The sequence below is a fragment of the Nipponia nippon genome, unplaced genomic scaffold, assembly GCF_047370975.1.
Source record: "Nipponia nippon isolate SJK-2023a ecotype South Korea unplaced genomic scaffold, ASM4737097v1 scaffold_2, whole genome shotgun sequence".
NCBI classification, from domain to species: domain Eukaryota; kingdom Metazoa; phylum Chordata; class Aves; order Pelecaniformes; family Threskiornithidae; genus Nipponia; species Nipponia nippon.
Genome location: NW_028262336.1, coordinates 100,655,227 through 100,679,430, shown reverse-complemented (window position 1 = coordinate 100,679,430; position 24,204 = coordinate 100,655,227). Strand labels below are relative to the sequence as shown.

Below are 24,204 nucleotides of genomic sequence, written 5' to 3'. Positions count from 1 at the left end.
AGTAAATGAATCATATTTGTTAAATCATTAACATTTATAATATTTAAATCATATGAATTTCATGTATTCTTTGTCCTTGGCCTAAGTCTTCTAGCACAAATCTTACATAAGAGACGTGTTTAGTAGCAAGTTAGGTAGTTTTATAGAGCTACATTTGATAATTTTTTTTTGAAGTGTGGTATGCCTCTGAAAAGTAACTAAGTAAAATGGTAACTTCTTGTTTGTTGGATGTTATTCTGACTGTAGTCAGAATTTTACAGACATTTAATCTTCAGTGAAAAGTAAACAGATGTTTAGCATTGCCTGAACCAGTGTACCTTAAAGAAAATGATGTGTAGAAGAGTTGTATGGCTTTATGTTAGGAAATAATTCAAGGATAGTAGAGTAGTGCATATTTATTTGGGAAGAAACATCTGATCTGAAAATCTGTTTCTATTGATGATGCATGTCATAGAAATTATACAAGTAATTTACAGGGCTGGCAATATTTTGTGAAACAGACTGAATGTTTTAACAATTCTCAGTAAACCTGAAAAGACCCTAATATTTTTCTAACATTGGTTTTTAGAATGGAACTGGAATAATTGAAGGCTTAAGCCAGAAATGAAAAGCTCCAACCAGTGTACTTTGCTGAAAGAAATGTCTTGAAAAATTATGTCAGCGAGGTGCTAAATTTATTTTTACTGCAATAAAAAGACATTGGAGTATTGTGTTTAATAAAACTTCTTCCTTTCCAATCACAGTCTGATTAATTTTACTACTTGTTTTCAAAAAATGTTTTGTCCAAGAATTATTTGTTTAGGTAAGAATACAGAAGAGCAGAGTCTGTCTAACTGATCGCTGTACAGTTGAATATAAAACCAAAATTGACGGAGCTTTGTGTTTCTTGTTTTCTCACCCTACAGAAGCAAATGGTTCTGGCTTACTATTCAGTGTGTGTAGTTCCATAAAGTATTGCTGCAGTGATGTGGTGATTTTAACCACAGTTTTCTCTCTGCAGGGGGACACAAGCACAAATCCATATGGAGGATGAATCTCCTCCTTCTCAAGGAGTCAGTGTCAAGGTAGGATGAATCTCCTCCTTCTCAAGGAGTCAGTGTCAAGGTCAGAGTGTGAATTTGTATTGAGAATTCCATACTGCTCTACTCAAAAGGAAGAAGATTGGTTCCATTTAGCAGTAGCTTAGTACATGCTAGTAGCTTTCAAGATAAACAAAACCCCAAAATTATAGGTAGGAAAATGATACTAGTGAAAGAAATGTTGCTTATGTGATCCACAAAATATTAGAAGAACAATATATTCATTTTAATTAGGTTGAATTGCTCATTTGGCTTACAAGGCTTGTTTAATTTAGTATTAAGTTCTAAAGTTACATGTTCCAGCCTAATGTTTCAACAACATAAACTTGTTAGAATGAGCTTTTGTAGCATAATTTGATATAAAAACTTCCTCCCATTTTTCTTTGAAAGCTCTGCATGTAAAACTTAATGAAACATCATTCAGATTTTGAGCTTAATGATGATGCCTTTTAAGGTGATCTGTATGACAAATAATACTGAATAATCAGCTTTCACACTGATTGCTGAGGTCAAATGAAGTGTAGAAGTTTTAGGAATTCTTGAGGCATATCTGATACACCTTTGGGATAGGTAGCTGGACCATATGAAATCTCTAATTCTGGTGTAACTCTGTCTTTCATGACTTTCTGGAATATAATGAGGGACTGATCACTTGTGTGACATAAATATTGGCAGGCTGATAGTTGAAGCTGTTTTTTGGTTTTTTTGGGACAAAATATAATGGAGAAGTGTGGGAGGGGAGAAAATCTTGAAAGGTGAGAGAATATCTCTTACTGAGTTGATTGCAATAATTCCAGAGGCAGGATTTAGATTACAGATATTTTTTAGTCTGATGAAGTTTGTTGTTATTTCTTTTGTTAAAAAAAAAAAAAAAAAACAAAACAGTATGATTAAGTGTTTCCTTGGGTGCTTTTTATAATAGTGGATTTTTTTCCTTCAGTGTATTATTTTAGTGTTAAGAAGTGCTACAGTTTGGGGTTTTTTAACCTGTTAATTACGAGGGTAGAACATGAGTGCTTTGTAGGAGGAGTTTACAGAAAAAACTTTTCTATTTAAGATGAATGTGTTCTGACCCACTATGCACTTGGAATTTCGAACCCACATTTTAAAGAAACCAGTATGTTATTCCAGTAAGGAAATCTGTACAATTGAAGGACACCCTGACTGTCCTTTTGAACCTCAAGCTTCATCAGTCTTAAGCAAAAGTGGGATGCAGTTTTGTTGATGCAATTGGAAGACTAGTCTGTGATGCTTTCAGTATTCATTATCGCATTTTAAAAGTGCCTAAAATCCTCCAGATAATTAATGCTAACTACTTGACATAAAACAAATTGTTCTGCGAACAGCAGATGAATGAAGCCTGATTCCATATGGATTCATGTCCTTTGTCTCTTATAACCCTGCTATGTGTCATGGAGGACAGCATTTGCTAGGACTAGCTTGGACCTACTAGCTTGCTGACTTATTTCATAACGCACATGTCTGATTGTCCAGCTGCCTGCTGCCAAATGGATTGTGTCAGTGGAAACTTACTTCCCTTTCACTTGCAAATTTGGCTGAAATTGGTCAGTTATTTGGTGTGAGGAGATGGAGAAAGAACTTTTCTGATGAAAACCACAGCTTTTCTTTAGGGAAGATGACCAACCCTCCTTTCTCTTCCTCAGAAGTATACTATAAAGAAATGTGTGATTAACTGCTCTTTGTTTAAAGATTTTAATTCAGGATTAATTTAGGGATTATTTCTTTAGTTTCAAACATTATCTATGTTTCCGTGTACACTTTTTCATAATAAGTGATACTAATCAAAAAAGCAATATCCTTATGACTGACATAACATGCTTCAGACTCCAAACTAGAATTTATTCACATCTTTGTTTCAGTCAGAGGTAGAAAAAATTATATTCTATAACAGATCATTTTCTAAGTCTGCTACTTGCTAGAAATAAACTAATGATGCAGTCCTCACTGTTACAGGGTGAACTACATAATGTCTGTGAGAGGCAAAATCTGTTCTTGCTTACCTTCTGATCTGGCAAGTAATGCTGATTTTCTTTCATGTCCAGAGCCTGTTTTAATTTCAGTAAAGAAAATTTGATGCATGCTTCATGCAAAATTTCCTATTAAATTTTGATACTGCAACATTTTTCTGATTTATGCTATACTAAAGCAGTAGAAATGTTGCATGAGATTCAGACATTATCTTGACTAGTTTTAATGTGTGGAGAGATCTGTTTTTCTTTTCCTTTAACTATAAACTTGTCATTTGTCCTTGGCTAGGCTGGAAAATGCTCAATTATCTTTTTGCTTTTATTATATGTCTACTTACATAAAATGCAAATATTCTTAGGAAGTTCCCAAAGATTCAATAATTGTTGAAACACAGAAGTAAATTTCAGAGGTAAAGGAGAAAGGAAAAAATTTCTTACACAAATGTATGTATTTTTCAAAGATAAGTGTATTCTTGGGCAGATTTTTTGTGGTTTCTTCTTTTAACAGTAATGTTAGCACCAGAGGAAAAGACACAAATTATTTTCAAGTTTTGAATGTATACTTTACACTTTATATTAGAATCCTCTACAGTGAATTCTGTAAGCTAGCAGTTATGTTGTATGAATATAGTGAAAATACAACCTCACCATTTAACTTCTTATATGATACTTTTCTCCATGCATATAGATCCTTTCTTTCTCGATCACGTTATAGTTTGTTTGTTTATTTTAATGGCTTCCCTCCAAGTATTGTTCTAGAATTAAAATACTGGTTTGTGGTTGAGAAAGGATGTGGTGGTGTTTCTCTAAATTTATCCTTTTTACTGTGCAAAGGTATGTATTTCTCTCTGTCTAGGTATTTGATATAATTTTTTATAATATCAGGTCTTGGAGGCAACATTATTGTCAGCCCTGAAGATGCTGGATGTTGGAAAATGGCCAATTTTTTCTCTCTGCTCCCAAGAAGAGCTCAAGTTAATTCGTCAAGCCTGCGTATTTGGCAGTGCTGGTAATGAAGTGTTGTATGCGACTGAAAATGACGAGGTAATTGTCCAAGAGTGTGTACGAACATTACATATTTAGTCATTTATGTATCAAGTTATTCTGAAAGTCAGTACTATGATAGTATACTTAGAAAAAGTTGCATGCAAAAATGCCTGATCATTTTGATTGCCACTAAAGCGTTTTCAATTCAAATTAATGGCTTCCTACCACAATCAGAGGATAAAGAGAAGATGGAGTTAGACATTCCTTGGAGGTGCATAGTGACAGGGTGAGAGGTAACGGACACCAGCTGGAAGATGGAAAATTCTGATTCAGTATTAGGAAAAAAAAATGTGATGAGTGGTTAAATCCTGGAGGAGTTGTGAGATCTTTTCCTTGGAGGTGTTCAAGACTCGGCTGGACATGGACTAATCTATTTAGACCTTTGTTGAGCAGGGGGTTGGACTAGTTGACCTTTGGAGGTCCTCCATTCCAACCCAAATTATGATTCTGTGATTCTTTTATAACAGGTTTTTGTGCTTGGCATGAACTGCAGTGGGTGTTTGGGAACAGGTGACATGCAGAGCACTATTGAACCAAGGAGGTTAGATTCTCTATGTGGCAAAAAGATAGCCTGTCTGAGTTATGGAAGTGGCCCTCATGTTGTTCTTGCTACAGAAGGTAAAGTATGATCTGAATATTGCTTTTTCAGATAGGTCCACTTTAATTAGTCTAGCATGTGTGAAAGGTCTGTGCTGCTAACGTAAGAGAGGAATTGGGATAGACATTTTGGGCTATCAGTCAAGTCCAGTATATTTTCATTGGTAAACATGACCTGTCAGCTAGCTCTGTTCATAACTAGTTCTTTTCAAAAGTTTTTCAAGCTCTGCTTTGATCTCATTACTACTTTTAGAAGTTTGTTTTTTTTTTACTTTGCAGTTAGGTTTGGAACTTCTGATTGCTTTTGAAATGCATTAGTGGCTACATTATGCCCATGTGTTCTTGTGCCAACATTGTCCTTTAGCTAAAATGCATCTCTTCTCTCCTGTACCTACTTTTGGATGTGCTCTAAAGACCAGTTTATTGCCTCTCAGCCTTTTGTTTTCTGTTGTCTCATTGGCACTCTATTATCGACATCATGCTAGTGGCCCTTCTGTTCATAATAAAGTACATTATTCTCAAAGACAAATGACTAATATCATGTTCCCAGTGATGTTCTGTTACAGCCTGACTGATGATGTTAAAATTTGTCTCTCTTTCTCCATTAATGAGAAGAAATCTTTTTGAGTAGTCTAGATTAGATTACTAAAGGTAGGTGAGGGGGAATTGTATTGTGATGTGTGACTGTTCTTTATATTCAATGATATTGCACCATTTTTTCTAGTCTTCGGGGTAAACCATTTTGGATGCTTTTTATATATGCGTCTGTGTTCTTCTGAGCTTTGTTGCTGGCAGGTCTCACTGACACGCTCATACTCCTTACCCACATGATGAAATGAAGTATTGCAAAAGAACAGGTCCAGAACTGATGCTTGATGATTTTTACTCATAACTCCATTTGCATTAGTAACTTCCATTCAGCACAGCCTCTTTTAACCTACCTTTCAGACAGCCCTCATGTATTTCACAATTCTTGTGTTAATTACTATCGTTTCCAGTTTATGTTGTATATTTCTATGTGGCTGTTTCACTTGTTTACTGAAATTTGTGTTCTCATGTTGGTGAAAGGAAGAGAAGGTTGTTTGCTTTTGACAGGATAAAGTCACTAGATTTAACCTGTTATTGTAGAGAAATATTGGTTTAGTGTAGCACATTTTGCCTTTGTAGTTCTGAGGGAACCCTTCTTAGGGATAAGGAGTTCGGTGATCTCTTTAGAAATCTGATAGAGTTGTATGTCAAACCTAGCTCTCCTGCAGTAATAGTGTAATTTAGGTTTAGAAATGATGATGATGATGATGATAGACAAGTCTTGTACTACCATAACTAGAGGACTCTCTATTTAAAGCAGATGGAAGTAAGTGAGTACAAAAAGGTGTTAGCTCCATGGATAATGGGCCAATACATGTACATTAAAGAGAATCAGAAGTACCTGATAATATCTGTACTCCAGTGATTGTAAATGCTTGGGAACTGCAAAAAGTGACCAGGCTCATTTTTCCTTTAAACAGCAGCTTTTTTCTATTGCCAGTTGGAGACAGAATTTTGCACTAGGTGGAACATGGGTCTAATCCAGTCAGACATTTCTTGCATTCTTAATTTTACTAGCATGTTTCTCAAAATACAGGACATGAATAGCATGTTTAAGTAATAAGAAAATAATACTATGTTTATTAATAAATAATAATAAGTTTTTCTTACAAGCATCTTCATCTATATTATAAAGGAATGAAAGCATGTTATTTGAATTTCCCAAAGTGGGAAACAGTGCGAAGGCACAGACAAGAAATTTTGATTGATTGTCAGTAATAAAGAAATTGAAATGGGGACTCCTGGCTGTCACTTCATCCTTTTCTCTTCTGTATTGCACTGTCTCCTTTCTTTTAGCTGTATGATTTCCTTTAAGATTATGGTTATGCTATCCTTTTGGATTTGTGGTCAACACTATGTGAAGGTAGCATTGGTATGTCCGTAGGCTTAAGAGCCCCAAAGGGCATATATATACACTTAAATATGTATATTGTTATTGAATTTGACTTTTCAGTTTGTAATTTTACGTTGTGTGCTCATTGGAAAAATAAAGATTTTAAAACAGCTTTTTACATTTTTATTATAGAAGGAGAAGTGTATACATGGGGTCATAATGCTTATAGTCAGTTGGGCAATGGTACAACAAATCATGGTTTCGTTCCCTGTCAAGTCTCTACTAACTTGGTGAACAAGAAAGTCATTGAAGTTGCCTGTGGCTCTCATCATTCTATGGTGTTAACGTCTGATGGAGAGGTGAGAATAGCTGGAATAAATCTCCCTTTTCTCTTAATGAAATTCACATATGTGAGAAACATGAAAACATTCTGCACCTAGAGCATTAGACCTTGCTTCTTGCTATCCTGACAGTGCTGATGCGACACAAATATTTGATAAAAATGGAAAACCTGGTAGGGTCTAGCTGCTTTGAAGTGCATGCAGAACACTGATTTTTGTGCCACATCTGCTTATAATAAGAAATTATAATTTCTTCATAGAGAGCAGGCAGTTCCTTCCTATGCTATCCTCTACTGTAAATGCTTAATGGTGTTAAAGCTGACATTAATATAAATCATGTTCATGTAAGGAGTTCTACCCACCAAAATAAAAAGTTTTCTGTCATTTACTTTGGGGTGCCATTTGTGTCCACTTAGCTGTTCTACTCTGAGTTCCGGAAAACTGGCAATGAATTCTTCCAGCATTAATGCAACTGTCATGTTGCCTCTTACCTTTGATTGGAGGAACATAAAAGAATGGAAGATATAAATATTATGAGTGGCATATTTTTGATAGAAACAATTAAATTGTAAACCTATGTATCTGCCTAGATCTTTAAAAGAATACATCCACTTGAACTCAAAATGTAATTTTTTATGCGTATAACTTTTTTCTCTCTTGAATATGTACTTTGAACTGTATGTTATATAGCCTTCTTTTATGACAATTCTCTTACAACAGGTATATACGTGGGGTTATAATAACTCAGGCCAAGTTGGATCTGGTTCAACAGCTAATCAGCCAATTCCTCGAAGAGTTACCAGCTGCCTACAAAATAAAATAGTAGTTAATATAGCTTGTGGACAGATGTGCTCTATGGCTGTGGTGGAGAATGGAGAGGTAAGAAACTTTAAGTGAATTTTCTGACTTATTTTATGTGATATCATGGGATGTAGATAATTTCAAACCTGTCAGTAATGAGCTACTACTCAGAAAATAAGTATACCTTTCCAGACTCCTTCAAATCTACCTGCTTATACTGCGTATAAAAAACTTTGTCGTAAATTATCCTGCACATTCTGACATACTTAAGCACATCTTCCTATCCATGCTGATTATGGTTTCCTCTTTAGAAAGGAGGTAGAGTGAAACAGGGAAAATTGTTCACTAACATTTGGTTTATGGCTTTTTGGTTTATGAGATTACTCATAAAATTTAGCTATTACTTTGTATCAGCTATTGAAGTTGGCTTTGAATTGAGGGAATTCAAGTATCAAATTTCAAATATACTTGAAAATAGAGTTCTGAAGTAAAAATAGCATTGTGAAGGTCAGAAGATTTTTACAGATTTTGGGATTAAATCATATCAAATCTATATACGTATACTTAGCATTTCATGCTAGCTTCATTTTCTCTATGTAAAAATAACTAAGTTTGTATCACCGATCTACTGATTTTTAAAGCTGGTATATTCTAGCAAAAATGAAAGTGCTGACTAATACATTATCCCACTGCTGTCTTTCACATTCATAGAAAAATAAATTATTGTCTATACTAGAGTCTTAAGTATCAAGAATGTGAGAGTAATCAGTGAATGCTGTTTTAATTTTCAGTGCTCATATATGCACACTTGATCTCAAGAGAAAACAGATAAAATAAAAATACATTGCATATATTTCTTCTACTGCAGTACCCCTTGAATCCCTCTCATTTTTTTTTATCCTCATTGCAAAGATACGAAGAGGTTGTAGTGTTCTTGTTGTTTTAGTTCATATGAGCTGAAGATTTGGGGCAGCCTACATCCTCTCTAGCTCCATCGCTCCAAGCATTTCAGTTTACACCTAAGTAGCTATTGACTGTTTGCAGTAGAACATATGTCGCTGAAATTATCAGAGCTCAGTATTTTCCCTTTTTCTTATGTTCAGCATAAAGCTATTAACGGCCTACTCAAACTGTTGTGCATAGCTTCCAGTTTATACTTGTTTTAGTGTGTTTTCTTTTCTGTTGGAGGATTTTTGAATGAGAAATTAGCTTTTTCAAAAAGGGAAGTATTCATGCTGAATTTGCTCTGTGCTGGGAAACAGCCATATGAATCACTTATTTTCTACTCTTAATATTAAAATATTGTAGTCTTACATAATCTAACTCTTAAAGAGCAACATGAATATGGAGGTTTAGAATTTTAGATAAGCATGCAGTTGGTATTTTAAACAGAAGCAGCATGCAAAATTTCTGGTACAGAAAAACATACACGTGTGTGTGTGCGTGTATATGTATGTTTATATAGGTATGTATAATGTGTGTGTGTTTGTGTGTATCTACGTATAAAGTACAGATCCTAAGGCGTGGGGACAGGAAATATTGAAGAAAACTATTACTGTAACTCTGAAATAGATATATTGCTTTCAAAAGAAGTAGATAGTAGCAAGCAGTTAAAATCCCTGTCTCTGGTTTTAAGGTCTATGTCTGGGGTTACAATGGTAATGGCCAGCTCGGACTGGGCAGCAGCGGCAATCAGCCAACACCATGCCGAGTAGCAGCTTTGCAAGGCATTCGCGTACAGCGGGTATGTGTGTGATGCTCCATGTCAAACCCTTTATGAACAACTGGAAATAGGCTAAGGCATATTCTACATTTATCTCTTTGTTTAAAGTGGCGTTTATCAGACTAAAAACATGTATCTTAAAATGGACCTCTGTCTGTAGGGGAGAAACGGTGACCCTGTGGGAATTTTGCCATTGACTTCAGTGAGGTCAGGATTGTGCTTGAAGAGGACTAGGGCATTAGAAATGTTTGGTCATTTTTTTCCTGTGAAACTTAATAAAAAAAAAATTATGTTATTTTAGTAAATAAGAAAGTCTTCTTACGCTATCCCATTCTTCATTAACCCCTGTCTTCTTTTCTGGGAAAATGCTGCAGTTTAGCATTTTGTCTTTCTGGCAGACTGAATATCACTTTTAGAATTGCAGCCCAGCCACAGTGACTAACTGGCGTTTGGAGTCTGAGCAAATTGTCTCCAACTGCTTTTGGTCAACAGTCAGTGTGATTCCATGGTTGGTCTTGATCTTGGGTGGTTATTACACTTTACCAAATAACTGGGCTGCCATCGGTGTAACTAGCAAACTGATAACTTCTTTTGACTGACAAGAAATATTTAAAGTAACTACAGAACTGATACGGAAAGTTTTTAATTGATTTATCCAAAATAGAGGATACTGTCAGGAAAATGACACATTCTGCTAGAAAACATTGCGTTTGTAACCTAGTGAAAATTTACAAGTGTGTTTTGAACTTTGGATCCTATTTATTACATTTACTCTGGGAAGTTATGGATTTTTTAAATCTTTAAAAATAAACTAATTTAATTACATAGTTTTGCATTCAGGTCCTAGGATGTAGACAGTAGCTTTGCTGGTAACAATTGCTGTTGGAGAATAATGTAATAAAGTTATTATTATTTTCCCCTGTATTTATTCTCCTGTTTAGAGAGTATGAGTGCTCCAGTAAGTTTGACTCTAGATCCTATTTCCATCCACTTCATAGACCTCCGATCAGTAAATAACTTAAGGATTTGTTTCATTTAAACTCACATCACTTGCTTCATGGATGTCAGTGGACTACGTGTACTTATGGTATATGTGCTTTGCAGATTATATAAAGATACATGAGAGAATTTTGAACAAGGTACATTGGTTATTGATAGCCATCTAGCTATGACCGGCTACATTAACTCATGCAGAGCAAGACTGTTGCTGGTAATTTTGCCACTGTGTATCTGTATGGGGGGCATGTGCTGCACATATAGATCGTGGAGTGGATATTCAAGCAACCTTATGCAGGGTACCTGAGGAGGCAGCTCAGCAGGACCAAGTGGGTTTCCACATGAGGATGTGAGCTGACACAGTTGTGTGCTGCCATCAAGTTGGAGAGTGTCATCTCTTCCCTCTCTTTCCTGGCTGGCTGCTCCTGTTGCTTACCTTGTGTGGGCACTGGTGGTCCTCAGGGCCAGCTGTGGAGAGTTTCCCTCCAGTGGTGTAAGTTATAGAATCATGGAATCATTAAGGTTAGAAAAGACCCTTAAGATCATCGAGTCCAACCGTTAACATAGCACTGCCAAGTCCACCACTAAACCATGTCCTCGAGCACCACGTCTACCCGTCTTTTAAATACCTCCAGGGATGGAGACTCAACCACTTCCCTGGGCAGCCTGTTCCCATGCCTGACTGCCCTTTCGGTGAAGAAGTTTTTATACCGCCAGTCTGGTCAATGGGTCAAGTGCATCCCTCACCTCACCTACTTTGCTTGCCTGTTTAATAAACTTATCTGTATTTGTAAGTTTTGTAATTTTTTACACTGGTATGGAATCAATAACATTAACGCGTAGCGTAACATATATCTGTCTGTATTAACTTTCTCTTACATAAAAATGAGATTATTTTTTTTTTTATTATTCCTTATAGGTTGCCTGTGGCTATGCACATACATTAGTGCTAACAGATGAAGGCCAGATTTATGCCTGGGGAGCCAATTCATATGGCCAGTTAGGTACTGGGAATAAAAGTAACCAGTCTTACCCTACAACAGTTATCGTGGATAAGGACAGGTAATACTTACAGTCTAGCAGTCAGACATTAGTTGGCATACTCTCAGAAGAGCTACAGAAAATTATGGCATTTTTAATATATTTTTTGGAGGAAATAGCCTATACTTTTTTGCAATGGTGGTTCTGCTAAATGTGAACAGAATTTTCACTGAAAGTGCTTGAATCTGCCCCATAACCGTTCTTGTGAAATAGAAACTGAATGCTCTGAGTAGCCCAAATGTGCTATTTGCTGCTTTGGCTCACACTGAACTTTATAGTCCTTAATTGCAATTTCTCTTCAGGGGTGTAGTTTCGAAGTCAACAATAAAAGCTTTATTGTCTCTGAATATAAATTGTATTTTAATATGCTACTTTTGACAAGAAGTACACACACAAAAAGTGAAGAGTGGACATCTGCAATTTGTGTTATTTCTGCTATTAAATCCAGCTCATAACCCAGGATAAAGAGAAAGGGAGAAGCTGTTGCCTGAAAATTAAGCTTAGATTTTTACAAGTTAAATATTTTCCTGTAAGTCCTTGATGGGTAGTGGGGCAGTTATTTCTAATGCTAATGTAAAGCCATATATATATGTGGCCAGAAATTTGAATCTATTCCTTACTACTGAGGTCTTGATTTTGGCCTCCTATTGTGAAAAATAAGAAAAGAAGGATGTTAAACTTTTGTCTGTGTACATTATGGTAAGGAAGAGGCAACTCCTTTCTGGTGATGAGCCATGGCCTGTTTTCAAATGTTCGTATTTCTTTATGTGTGTTTGTGCTTTTGCTTAAAATGTAGCTGAACTTTTTCCAGACACTTTGGCTGCAGTTAAAATGTTACCACATTTTAATACAAATTTCAATGTTGTATGCTGCCTTTCCTTTTTGTTGGCCAGAATATGCATTCCTGGTGTCAATGAGAATATTACCTCACTAAAGCCTGCAAGATTTGTATATACAGCTTTAAACGAGTTGTTTCCCAGCTATTTTCCCCAGGCAGCTGGGAAAACAAGTAAACAAGCAGCAGTTCAGACTGCAAAACAGTGGATTGTGTAATGTTGTAACAGTGGGAGTTTTGAAATCCTAAATCAACTTTAGGATTAGTGAGATAGCCTAACAGAGCTAACATGCACTTAGAAACAGCTTTTAGTGCTGTTTGGTTCTAATTTTTAATTTTCAAAATGAAAGTCTGTTAAACGTAGGTAATAATAATTGTATGAGTAATGACACTTCAGTATTTTAATTAAAAGAAGTATGTTTAAATTGTTGGTTTATAACTGTTACCAACAAGAAAGCAGGAAAAAGGTTTTTTGTTTGTTTTTTTTATTTTTTTTAAACACCTCCTCATTTCTTTCTTCATCTTCTCCAAGCAGCCTTTCTCTACAGCTTAATACAGCCACTCACCTCACTGCCGAGCACCACCAAGGACATTCAGAGACTTGAAACTCATGATAGCTTGCTTTGAGGGGGCTGAGGTGGTCAGTAGAGCATGTGCTGCAGCAGATATACTGCTCTGCTGCAACAGTGTCTCCTCACTCCCAAGATGAAGTTTTTCACTGAGAAACTTTCTGAGTGCACGCTATTTGAAGAAACATTGATAGCCCTTTTAATTTTGCTACGTATGATAGGAAAACATTCTTGCAATTGGAAGTGCACGCATGCTTACAAATATGTTTTGCACCAGAGAAAGACAGGACATAGTGAGCTGCTTCACTGCATTTTGTTCTTACAAGAATGACTTGCGTTTTTTCTTTGTTTGCTTATAAATTCAGAGTTATAGAGATTGCAGCCTGCCATTCTGCTCACACGTCGGCTGCCAAGACCCAGAGCGGCCAGGTGTACATGTGGGGCCAATGCCGTGGGCAGTCAGTGATCCTTCCCCACCTCACTCACTTTGCCTGCACTGATGATGTGTTTGCTTGCTTTGCTACCCCTGCTGTTATGTGGCGCCTTCTGTCAGTAGGTGAGCCTAAATATTTTTTGTTTTGACATCTTCTAAATAGAATCATTAGTGCATAAAACAATTGCATGTATTTGAAGCCTAAACTTAGTTTCTTGCAAAAATTTATACTGGGAAGCATAATCGTAATCATATATTACAAATGTGTAAATGGTAATACGGCATTGTAAAAAATTGCTAAGGCCTGATGGCAGTGCTAAATGACTGTTTTGTTGATGTGGTTTATTTCTGTGGGGAAATGCCTTAGGTTTGGGGAGGGTTTTTTTTGTGTAGTCACTGAATGTTACTGTACAATGGCCATGGGTGGAGAAGCTGAGTTTGAATTTGGAGACTTGAGGGAGCCATGCAGAACATTTAGGAACCCTGAAGCTTTCTTTGATGTCCTTAAGTAGACTACTAAGAACGAGGGAGCCAAATTCCCATGTTCAGAATTGGCCACAGGCACTTAAAGTCTTATCGCAAGTGATCATGACCTGGGCTTCTGAAGAAACAAGTTACTGGATCTCAGATATTTGATTAACATTAAGGTCTGTCTTGCTGGCCTTGACTAGAAAGAGTTAAGCACATAGCATTGTTTAACAGAGAGTTCATGCTTCAGCTACAAATTTAATCCCACATTGGTTGCTAATAAAGTTACTGGTTTTGCTGACCTAATCAAAGATGAGACTCTTGGGGTTGTCTGTAGGTGTCATCTGGGAGCTTAAGCTAAAAGCTGGAATGCAGCAACTTGTTAATTTGTAATTTGAACTGTAGAGTCCATCATGCTTCCATTCCACTTCTGTACTGCCTTTGTAATTGCTTTTGTATTGCTGTGTGCTTTTGCCTGACAATTGTAGAACACTCTTTGCTCCCTTAGTGCCTTCTGGATGCCAAGGTAAGGAAATTATGTTAATAGTACTCATATTTCAGCTTTGAGAGACTAGGGGATTAAATGGAGAATCCTGTTCTCAGGAAACTGCTTTGCCAAAATTCATGTTTTATGGCACGGTCCAAAGACCCCCATTTGCTCTCAGTTGTGCTTTCTAGGGTGGCTTGTTCAGAGCTGTAAGATATATGCTTAATTACTGTGGAAATTATTAATATTCTTAATGTTTGCCTACTACTAATTAGATGAAAATTGTGTTACTGCACTAAAATCCCAGGCAATGGGGTGTTTCATTCCATGTAAATATGTGTTTGTCAGTTGTAAGTTCTACATAAAAGTATCTGTACCATGTTCGGATTTTTCTTCCGTAAGAACTGGTTATTTTATGAAGGAAATGGGACGTTATTAGTATACGTAGCTTAATCATGAATTCAGTTATATGTGTCTTAGCAGGGTTCTGGGGCTTTTAAGCTTCCGTTTCTTCTTGCTCAGTTAAAATATTATTTCATGCTATCAGAATTTCCCCTTCACTTTTTCTCTTGCCTTTTCTTCTCAGTTTAGTGCAAAGTATTGAGGAATTTTTCAGAGAGTGGAGGAAGGCAAGAAGCAAAAAATGCCTCTTTCCTTATTTCATTCCTCATGGAGCAGACAACTGCTTGAGTGAGACTGAAACTGTCTGTTACAGTTTTTCAGTGCTCCTTTCTGCAAATTCACCTTTTCTTACCTTCTTTTACAAATGCTGGTTTAGGTCAGAAATGCTGGTTTAGGTCAGCTAAAAGAGTCCTGAGTGGGATTATGTATGATCATTCATGTAATTATCACCTTTATGCTGAAGACTTCCAAGTAACTCATTTATTAATGTGCATATTGCTCATTAATACTCATAGATATTCACTCTAACACAACGTGGTTATGACTACATTCGTAACTATTTCCCAACACATCTTTTATCACCACCTTCATCGTCACCATGAACGATACACCCAGCCTCCTTGCACTGCTTCACACCTTGGGAGTCATTTTTGACTGTAGCAGCTCCTTTTATTTTTTTTTGACCTTGACGTCTTGGTCCTTTTGGAAATAATGTTGGTACAGTGTTGCAACATTGTACCGAAGCACAAGGTGAAACCTTACAGGAGGAAAAGGTTATTTTATTTTTAAACAGAACTATTTTCAGATGCACTTTCAAACCCACATTTTCCTATGTGCCGCGTGGTCTGTCCAGCGTCGCGGCACTGAAATGTGTATTCACGTGGTCTGAGCAGGGCTCCTTGTGATGACACAGGGTAAAGGATGCTGGCTACCAGACCCTCATCATGTCTCCTGGATTCCTTTTAATTAGATGACCATGTGCTCGTTTCACATGTGCCTTTTTGCACACTCTAGGAGCTGAGAGTGACTAGTTTCTCCATCGTGTCCCACCTTGGTGAATCATCAGGACTGGCTCACTGTTGGTTGTCTCCTGATCTAAGTGTGCTGAGAATCATCAGGCAGCTGCATCCTAGGATCTTAACATCTGCTGAGCTAGGTGCCATGGACAGCTGCCATGCTTACAGCCCTTTTCAGTCTCTTGTATTCTGGTGCTTCCACACCCAGGCATTACCCTGCACTCTCCGTTCGTGGCAGTTCTAACATTTCTATTGCAATTCTTAGCACTGACTGCTAAGGAGTTTTCTTGGCTTTGTGCCTTGTCAGTGTGAACCGCCTCTTCATTTCCTTCCTCTGGTTACTCCTTCACTGCTGTAACAAATAAAAGCACCTGTTTTCCCCTCTGAGAATTTCCTAACTGAACCCCACTATATTCAGCTTACCTCTGCTAGCTGTAGAAGTCATCTGGAGATGCATATTGATGGACATCTGTATTGCCAGTTAGCTTTGAAGATAGATATGCTTCACAACAGGATAGTGCAGGATCCTTTGAACTATTACAGCAGAGCTTCAGCTTTGCATTGGTTGTTAAAATCACTATACTTACTCAGATAGCAGAGGTCTGAATAAATAAGCCACATCGTACAAAATAAGAACTAACAAAGTATTTTACAGTATCATTATTTCAGAAGGATTTTTTATTATCATTACATTGGCTTTCCTCCCTCCCAGTCCTTTTACCTGTAATCCAATGCACTTCGATAATTATTGCCCTAATTGGGTATACCTGAACATAAGTGACATCCTCTAAATGAAATGGAAAATAACTGTGCTAAACAAGGTGTAACAGTATCAAACTGTGTGTTTAGTTTTTTCTAGAGCTTGTGGGAAGGTCTTTCCATTTTCAGCAGAATAGTATTATTTCTAGCTTGATAGGTTACAGGACCTAGCATTTATGTAATTTTCTGTAGAGAACAGCTTATTACTGACCCACAAAATTAGTATAAACCAATAATGTGTATTTATATGGTAAGAAGACAAAATGTTTTCTGGGTTAAGAATGGGGTTTGGGGGGGTTAATTTTTTAGTAGTACTAAAGAAGATAGTTCTCGGAGGCTACCAGATATGATGGAGATTTGGAAACAGTTCAGGAGCTAAAAATTTGTATGCAGACAATGGATGCCTTTTCAAGGCTGTCTGGTAACTTTAATGCAAGTGTCACAAGCACAGTGGGATGTACGTAAATATGACACAAACAGGAATATGCAGACATTGGCACAAAGAGTGCTTCTAACACCAGAAGTCTAGGGAAAACACTTTTTGAATAGACTTGTAACTGTTGGTATTCACCTTGAGGGATACAGTCCTGGGCAGTTTCACTGCAACCAATATGTTGGTTATGTAATAGCTTTATTTCTGCTGTAAGATAATATGTCCTCATGGGGATATTCTAGAAAATCTTATGGTGATTTTTTTTATTGACCTTTTGGGTATCTTACAGTAACTAACACTTTTCATTTAGAATAATTTACCCAGTAATGACTGATAGCATTTGCTATCAGATGCAGCATTAAACTTCTGAGACTATGTTAGTTTTTTTTTTTCTGGCCTTATATAGATGAGTTAGAGGAGTGGGACTTATATTTTTTTTTTTTAAATAGGGATATTTGTTTGGAGTAGGAAACTAGTAAGAACTGAAGAAAGCTGCCCTTTATTTGCTTTTCTGGGGGTTCATACTGAGCACATAGTCTGCTGGGGTTTTTTACTAGCCTTAAAGAGATGTCATATTTATTAAGAGTGTTAATTGCTGACAGATACCTAGGATGTTATCATGAGAGATACTTGTGTTACTTACTATTAATTCCCCTTTTTATTCTAGAGCCTGATGACCATCTAACAGTATCCCAGTCACTAAAGAAGGAATTTGACAACCCTGAAACTGCAGACCTGAAGTTTCTAGTGGATGGAAAATACATTCATGTTCATAAAGTTCTTCTTAAAATTAGGTAAGGCAAAAACTGTATAGTTTAATATAAACTAAACTGTATAGTGTAGTCCACTGTGCTGAATAATTTCTGCTCAAAATTCTTGACTTATTCTTACAAATTCCCTTTTCCCTCAGCCATGGGATTCACCTGCTATTCTTCATTGTTACTCTCTTTTCCTCCTTTCCTCACTGCTTGGAATTACCAAACATGCTGCTTACTACCAGCCTTTTCATCACTTTCCTCCATCTGACCTGTATCCTCCTTCGTGCCACTTAAACGGCTTTGACCCTGATTTCTAATAACCTTTTCCTGCTGAGGAAAAGGCTCACTTCTTTCTGCTGCCTTCCCTGTAGTTTGGATGGGTTTTTCTCCTTTATATGCTTGGCTTCCTCCACTGGGATGATTTGAGGGTTTTGTGTTTATTCTTGCCTTTCTTTCCTTCCACAGGACCCTTCAGTTGTTTCAGCAACTTCTGTACATGCTCTTCAGATTATCTTTTTTATCCTTTTTTGTCAGATTTCTTATCCTACTTGTTTTAAACGACCTTATCGGTGAATTTGATTTTTAAGCTGGCTTCTCTTTTTGTTTTTACAGTTTTTTGCAAGTTAACACCACTTTACAGCGAGATTTGACATATGCAGATGTACAGAGTAATCACATTGTTATTAACCTGCAGAGATTAGTTTGTTACTGCTGATGCAGTTTCTGCTAGGATATTCTAGAGAGACACTGCTTTAGATCTCCTCTGGCTTGCTAACTGCTTCTGCTCCATCCTCCTCATTGTTACAATAGTTCTTTTCGCTTTGCTGTTTTCCTTCTCAAAATGCTTGGCTGTCTCATCCTGCTTATGAGACTTTTGTCTTCCTGCTTTTGCTCCTGAGTCCCATTAGTGATTTTTTGTATATTACTGAGCAAAATTAAAGTTCCGTGTTAATTCTTGCCTGCCCTTTTTTTGGTCTTTTCTGCTCTCCTCTTACTCCTCCAGTTACTTGTATTACTGTTTTCTTCCCTTTACTGGTTTCATTACCTGTACATTACACTTGTGCCTATAGTCCATCTTCTTTGTTTGGAATGCCACGTGTCCTTCATCAGATATTGCTTCAAATCTTGTGTATCCCCAAATGTTTCTGAGGTTCTTTTTCCTGATAATCAGACTATATGGAACTTCTCCTTATTTCTTTTTTCTCGCTCTACTTTTCTCCGATTATACGGCATTCTGGGAAGGAAATATATCTAATTCTAAAATGGATTTAAATGTATGGCATTATCAAAATAATGTGCGGGAATAATAAAGCATCAGACGCAGTCTGTAGAATTAATATTTTCTTTAAGCCTTATAGTCTCATAATGCAATGGACCAGAGGATAATGTATTTAACGTGGTATTTTGCAGCATTCAGCCTGTTCCAGAGCGTTGTCATGAATGCAATGCTGGTAAAAGTTCCTTTTCATTATCCAGTCATTGCTTTACCATTTATGAAGACTTTTTTCCATCTTGTTCTATGCCTACTGTTGAACTAGATCATATTGCTGGGGGTTATTATCTTGTGATGGTGGTGAAATGGCAGGGCAATGCCCAGCACAGTGAGAGGCTGGCCAAGCAACATACTGCCTAGAGAAACAGATACATATGGGTATGTGGGTGGGATTTGTCTGCTCTACATTTAGCCAGCCAAAATTAGGTGTCTGGTCTGTCTCTACTAAGAGGGAGAGAGAAGGAGAGAGGCACTCCAAAGGATGAGTCACTCTAAGGTACTTTGGAGGCTGAAGGATGAGTACCAACTGATTTTTATTTGTTTACTTATTAATTTTTAAGGGAGCAATGTGTACCACTTTCTCTCTGACTTTTTACTTTCATGTAGTGCCGTCGGGGCAACAGACCACTCCCAAGGTCTATTCCATCAATTGGATGGATAGCATGGTCACCACCACTGCACATGAGGCTCAGGGAAACAAAGCAATGGGGTTTGGTCTGCCTCTTCCGATGCCAGAATATGGTACAAGATGTGGCAGAAGCTAGATAATGACTTTTAAATTCTTTATTAATTTTACTTGATATTTATTTATTTTATTAAAAAATAAAATGCTAAGAAAAAAATTCTTTAAATAACCAGTAAAATCAAATGTGAAAAAGGTAAATTAAGTAATAACATGAATAATTTTTTCATTTGTATCTAAGTTATGCTGTCTTTGCGATGTAGACTTGTCCTAGTGTCATTAAAAGGAAACCAACCTACCTTTTATATAAAAGTTTTAGTAAAAGAAAAGCAAATTCTGATGTGGGAGAGTTAGAAAATAAGTAGTGTAGTATAAAAGAGTCCAATTAAATTGTGGCTGCTATAGGAAAAGTTACTTGAGGTGGCGATGTTCATTTCCATCAGCAAAAATTTTGAAAATAATTCAAATGTTACAGGATGTTTACAGTGAGTTGTAAGTTACTGTGAACTGTAAGTTGCAGAGTACAGCTATCAAAGGCAGTGCTTTTTCCTTGTTTGTATCTTGTCTGTCACAAACGGATTCAGACTTATAAAGAAAAGGTGACGAAAGATCTGGGTGTGAGTGTCTTCACTTTAAATATTTTAATCCCTGAGTACAATGATTAAATCTAGCGCTGTAATTTGTGAATGGACTATGACACTGGAATAAATGTTATCTAAAATACTAATAATTTCCCTCCTCACTAGGTCATGTTGGAGAAAGCAGGTTGAAGTGTGAGAATTGTCTAACTCACTTAATTGTAAACTTTATCTGTTACAAGCCAGGTAATAAAATCCATAGTTAATGTATAAAGCATTTAAGAAAATGACATCAAAAGCACATGGACAGTCCTTAAAGCTATTGTTAGAAATGGAGCCTACTATAAAATATTAATAACAGAAATAAAATTCTGAATTATATTTACAAGACTTATAAGGTTTAAAGAAATTAATGTGTTCAAACCAAGAAATCATGTAGCTAGAGTTTATGGTTGTGTATTTAGTCTGTTATGACTGATTTTTCTTTTTTACCTATTTCGTGCTGCAGCTGATCTTTCAAACTTAACTCTTTACGATATACAGTCTTTTTTCATGTTTTGTAGGTGTGAACACTTCCGTTCCATACTGAATAATGATGATGAAATTATAGAAATGAGTGAATTTTCTTATCCTGTTTACCGAGCCTTCCTGGAATACCTGTATACAGACAACATTAGGCTCCCTCCTGAAGATGCAATAGGTATTTGCCGTAAATGGAAATAACTCTAGGTTGCTGTTTCTGAAAAGTAGGATTTGTGTGTCATAACAGGGTGAGGAAAGCAGGGCTTGTTAATTTTAGTTTTATTAGCACTTAAATCTTGAGTTTGGCAGGTGTCAGGAAGAAGGGATGCAGTAGCAGCAAACATGCCCAAGGAGAATAAGTGGTAGGGATGCAATAAGATCAAAGATGCAAAATGTTCAAAAAGAACTCATCATTTCTCATATTAAGAACTATTTTTTCCTTAAAAGGCACTAATGCCATACTAAAACTTTTCTGTTTGGGCAGCTCTGGCAATTTGATCATGAGTGAAAAGGGAGCTGTTCCTCGCATGAATTTAAGAGGACGTAAGTCACTAATTGATGCCTTGAATGAGATACAATACAGTGAACAAAAAGACAGAATGCTTGCATAGTAATAAGAGGGTTCCTTTTTGATATGTCTTTTGAGGACCTTTAAAAATGCACACGTCATCTAGGGGAAAAAAATAGAACAAGTCTTTGATTAATTCAGCTTAAAACAATAGGGCAATTGGTTAATTTGAAAAGAAATACATATGTTTTGCACTAGGATAGTTAAAGCTGTATGAATTTTCACAGGACTGCTGGATTTGGCAACGCTGTATAGAGAAAACAGATTGAAAAAGCTGTGCCAGCAAACGATCAAACAAGGCATTTGTGAAGAGAATGCCATTGCTCTTCTTTCTGCTGCTGTCAAATACGAAGCTCAGGTAAGGAGAACTTCTCTTCAGGGAAACAGTTCTTTTCTGAGAAATGAAACTGTTTAGTATAAACATAACCACATTTAACTGATGAAGCGTGATTACTGCAATTTTGCTTTCTGGCTTTCCAGATGTTTGTTTTCCCTTTTTTAAGCTAAAAAAAAATGCTTTCTTCCTGGCCTTTCGGCTTGCACCTGTGAGTCAGGATTCCTAATCTGCTTCCTGCCTTGTCATCTGGCGTGGCATGGCATGCAAATTTCTCACTGCCATTTACTTCTCTGCCTTTTTGGATTTTGCTTTGCATGTTCACTTCCTGAGCTCTCCACCTGATCATTGTGTCTGTTACAGCCATTCTGGTACCGCCTTTATCGGCAGTTGGAGAATTTACCTGTAAAATCCCTCCCTGTTTACACTTGTGCTTATATCAAAAATCCATTTTCACCATGTTGTTTACAATGAATCGTGCCAACATGCAGCGAATTACCTATTGTTATTCCTTTCCCCATATCCTGTCGTCTGGTCTGCCCTTGGCTCTCAAATGTTTCGCTAGCACTCAGCCTGTTGTCATCAGCAGTACTGCAAGCACTTTTTTTGTAAACAGACAAATACTTTCAAAGATGTTTTCCTTTTCTCAACTTCTTAGTGCTATGCTGATTGTGGAAATAATGATGTGGTGGGTTTTATTATTCAAGAAGTCTGCGTATATATTTTAGAATTAGTAGCCATTGTTATAACTGAGCATCTTAGTTGAGAAGTCCTCATCCTTCTGTTCAAGATTTCTTCTGCTTTATAAGAATGAAATTAATATAGCCAAACAGAGAAGATGACCTATTAGGAGAGCCAAAATGTGTAGCTGGTAACAATGTTTTTAAAAATACTTCGTTTTTTTGCTTTTGCCTGGCTGTGAAATGTAGCGTGATGTTTTAAAGCAGGAGAGGCTAGCAGTGTAATATGATGGATTGATAAACAGTTCCAGTTATAGGAAGCAAGTAGAAAGAAGGGACTGAAATAAAAAGGAGTTAAAAATGTTGCAGTAGTCTGTGCTGTATGGAGGCGGTGTACTAGATGAGACGAATTTGCGTAGGAGTTGCAAAGAGGAGGCCGAAGTCGGTGAGTTTTGTAAATCGAAAGAGGGGATAACATCAGATGAGTAGATAAGATGATTATCAGCTGCCAGTTACAAGGCAGTTGTAACTGGGGTATCAGTAAGGGAAGGTATGAACAGCTGAGGCAAAGAGGAATTGTACTTTCAATGCGTTGTGGTGGTAGAAGCCCAGCAGATCGGGGAAGACTGGACAGGAAGGCAGGACCAAATGATTTGATTCTCCTAACAGCAGAAGTTTTCATTAAAAGTTTACTCTGGAGTTTCTCCCTTTACAAGGTTTTCAACAGTTTGGAATGTCTCCAAAGCAGAAGTACCTTTAGTTGACCTGTGTCAGGTGAAGTAGTTAAAGAGCAGTTAAAGGTACATTTAGGTGTATTGCGAAGTAGTAAAACTAGCCTGGACAAAGTACTATTTATAATGGCTGAAACACAATAAAAGGGATTGGCTAGATGACTAAATATGTGTTGTCCTCCTCTTCCTTCTATGATTCAGTGTTTTATTCTGTATACCTAGTATTCTTTCAAAACATGTATTATTTTAACACGATCATCAGATGATGAATTGGTTCACCTGCCCTGGGCGCAGCATGTGCCAAACTCGGGAGTGCATTGTTGCCCTCCTCCCTGCATCCACAGCCCAAAGGGATATAGTAGAACTGCTTCAGAGAAGCGCAGCAAAGGCTTCTTTACCAAAGACATGGGATAATCCCTGTCTAAGGAGTTGTGAAGTAAGCCAGGATCTTTTAGGGTACTACATTACTATAGTAGTAAAAATTGGTTTGAGAACCATGTGCAGTGTATCAGCACTTCAGTAGAAAACTGTCCAAAGAAGGATTATGAAAGAGGTCTGATATTTTGGAAGTTTGAAAAGATAGAATGAATTCACTTTTTTGTCATTAAATGTGAACACTGCAAGTGAAAGATTCCAGTGCTGTCATCTGCCATTAACATATCAAATTAACTGAAGACTGACTTGGCTACTATATGCATCTGTTAGGATTAAAAAATGCTTGAAAATATTTTGTCCTGTCCTCAGATCACTACTACAAATTATTTTAAAGCATATTTCTAATATACACTGTAGCTAATTTTAGATTTATCATCTTCTATATAACAGAATTTAAAGCCAGTATTTCTTGAAACTGCAAAATTAGTGATCAGAATTCTGTGATATCTATGGTCCTCTTCATAGATCAGTACCAGAAGAGGCAGCTGCTGTTCATTTTATTTAATGTAAAAGTTTGCACATTGACTGTAAAGCAAGCCAGGTTCTGGCAGTAGCGTTTCAGAGGTCTGCTGAACCTTAAGGTGTCAGTGTCTTTGATCTACATTTCTCTTCTATGTTTTTTATTTCTTCTTCTTCTATTCTCATTCCTTTTCTTGCTTTTCCAGCACTTGTTGATGAGAGATACAATTTACTTCTGTGCATTGTTG

At 36.8% G+C, this 24,204-nt stretch overlaps 1 protein-coding gene across 10 annotated transcripts in view; it reads left to right on the top strand.

Moving 5' to 3' along the window:
- The window catches only part of LOC104010901 (RCC1 and BTB domain-containing protein 2), a 37,606-nt gene that overhangs the window by 8,584 nt on the left and 4,818 nt on the right, over positions 1-24,204 (top strand). For 4 of the 10 annotated variants that reach the window (XM_087756967.1, XM_087756971.1, XM_087756968.1 and 1 more), the window contains 12 exons: positions 1,001-1,064; positions 3,054-3,111; positions 3,953-4,111; positions 4,582-4,732; positions 6,825-6,991; positions 7,694-7,852; positions 9,411-9,518; positions 11,413-11,555; positions 13,304-13,494; positions 17,604-17,730; positions 20,791-20,927; positions 21,545-21,675. In XM_087756967.1, the coding sequence (XP_087613093.1) occupies positions 1,001-1,064; positions 3,054-3,111; positions 3,953-4,111; positions 4,582-4,732; positions 6,825-6,991; positions 7,694-7,852; positions 9,411-9,518; positions 11,413-11,555; positions 13,304-13,494; positions 17,604-17,730; positions 20,791-20,927; positions 21,545-21,675 (1,595 nt within the window). The other 6 variants (XM_087756973.1, XM_087756974.1, XM_087756969.1 and 3 more) reach the window with 3 other exon arrangements.